At 43.4% G+C, this 815-nt stretch overlaps 1 protein-coding gene across 3 annotated transcripts in view; it reads left to right on the top strand.

Moving 5' to 3' along the window:
• The window catches only part of LOC113211506 (synaptotagmin-10-like), a 42,708-nt gene that overhangs the window by 39,557 nt on the left and 2,336 nt on the right, over nt 1-815 (top strand). The window contains exon 7 of one of the 3 annotated variants that reach the window (XM_052266048.1): nt 641-812. The exons of the other annotated variants lie outside the window; for them this stretch is intronic. Coding sequence (XP_052122008.1) covers nt 641-812 — 172 coding nt within the window. The remainder of the gene's footprint in view (nt 1-640; nt 813-815) is intronic. 3 annotated transcript variants of the gene reach the window in all.

The raw sequence follows: 815 nt of genomic DNA, 5'->3' as shown, positions 1-815 counted from the left end.
TAGTAGTATTACTTTACAAATAAAGTTGGATTATACGCATGGGGGAGAAGAGGGGGTTAACTGTCCGCGCCGCTCGTGGTGTGGGTGTGGGAATTGATACGCTGGAAAGAGTTTGAATTTCGCTCATCTGCACTGAGGAAACTGATCGATGCAGCAACTAAAATTTTTATTTGGCATTTAGACTTTTTTTTTTAGACATTTAGACTTTTTTTTCAGTGTGCTGGTTAGATTTATGTATAGATGTTTAAGCAAGACAATGATCATTCACACTCGTTTATTCGAGCAAGGTTTCCCGCAGAAAAAGAAAAAAAAACTTTATTGTGCAGATCAACTCTGTTTGATTGGCCAAATTTGATAGCTGGGATCGAGAATTCGATACCCTTAACCAGCTTCTTGTTGAGGTTATCGGATTCTCGATTCCTGCTATCAAATGAAGCCTATTAAACTGAGTTGGTATGAACATCAAAGTCTTTTTTTCGTGCATCTTCTCAAATGTGTTAATCAGCAACGTGAAATAATTCATCTACAGGTGTGCGGCATTCGAACTCTTAAAACTCTTTTTTAGCACTAGAATAGAAGAGTATTCTGCGATCGCCTGTGCGTTAATCTCACGAAAGCACACCTCTCTCTCTCCCTGCAGACCCCTACGTCAAGGTGTACCTGCTGTGCCAGGGGAGGCGCATCAAGAAGCGCAAGACTACCGTGAAGCGCTCCTCCCTGGCGCCTGTCTACAACGAGGCGCTCGTGTTCGACGTGCCCGCCTCCAACGTAGAAGACGTGTCGCTAATCATCAAGGTCATCGACTACGACAGGTC

The sequence above is a fragment of the Frankliniella occidentalis genome, unplaced genomic scaffold (genome assembly GCF_000697945.3).
Source record: "Frankliniella occidentalis isolate FOCC.00 unplaced genomic scaffold, Focc_3.1 Scaffold35, whole genome shotgun sequence".
Lineage (NCBI taxonomy): Eukaryota > Metazoa > Arthropoda > Insecta > Thysanoptera > Thripidae > Frankliniella > Frankliniella occidentalis.
Note: the sequence above shows the minus strand (reverse complement) of the source record. Positions and strands in the feature narration are given on the sequence as shown.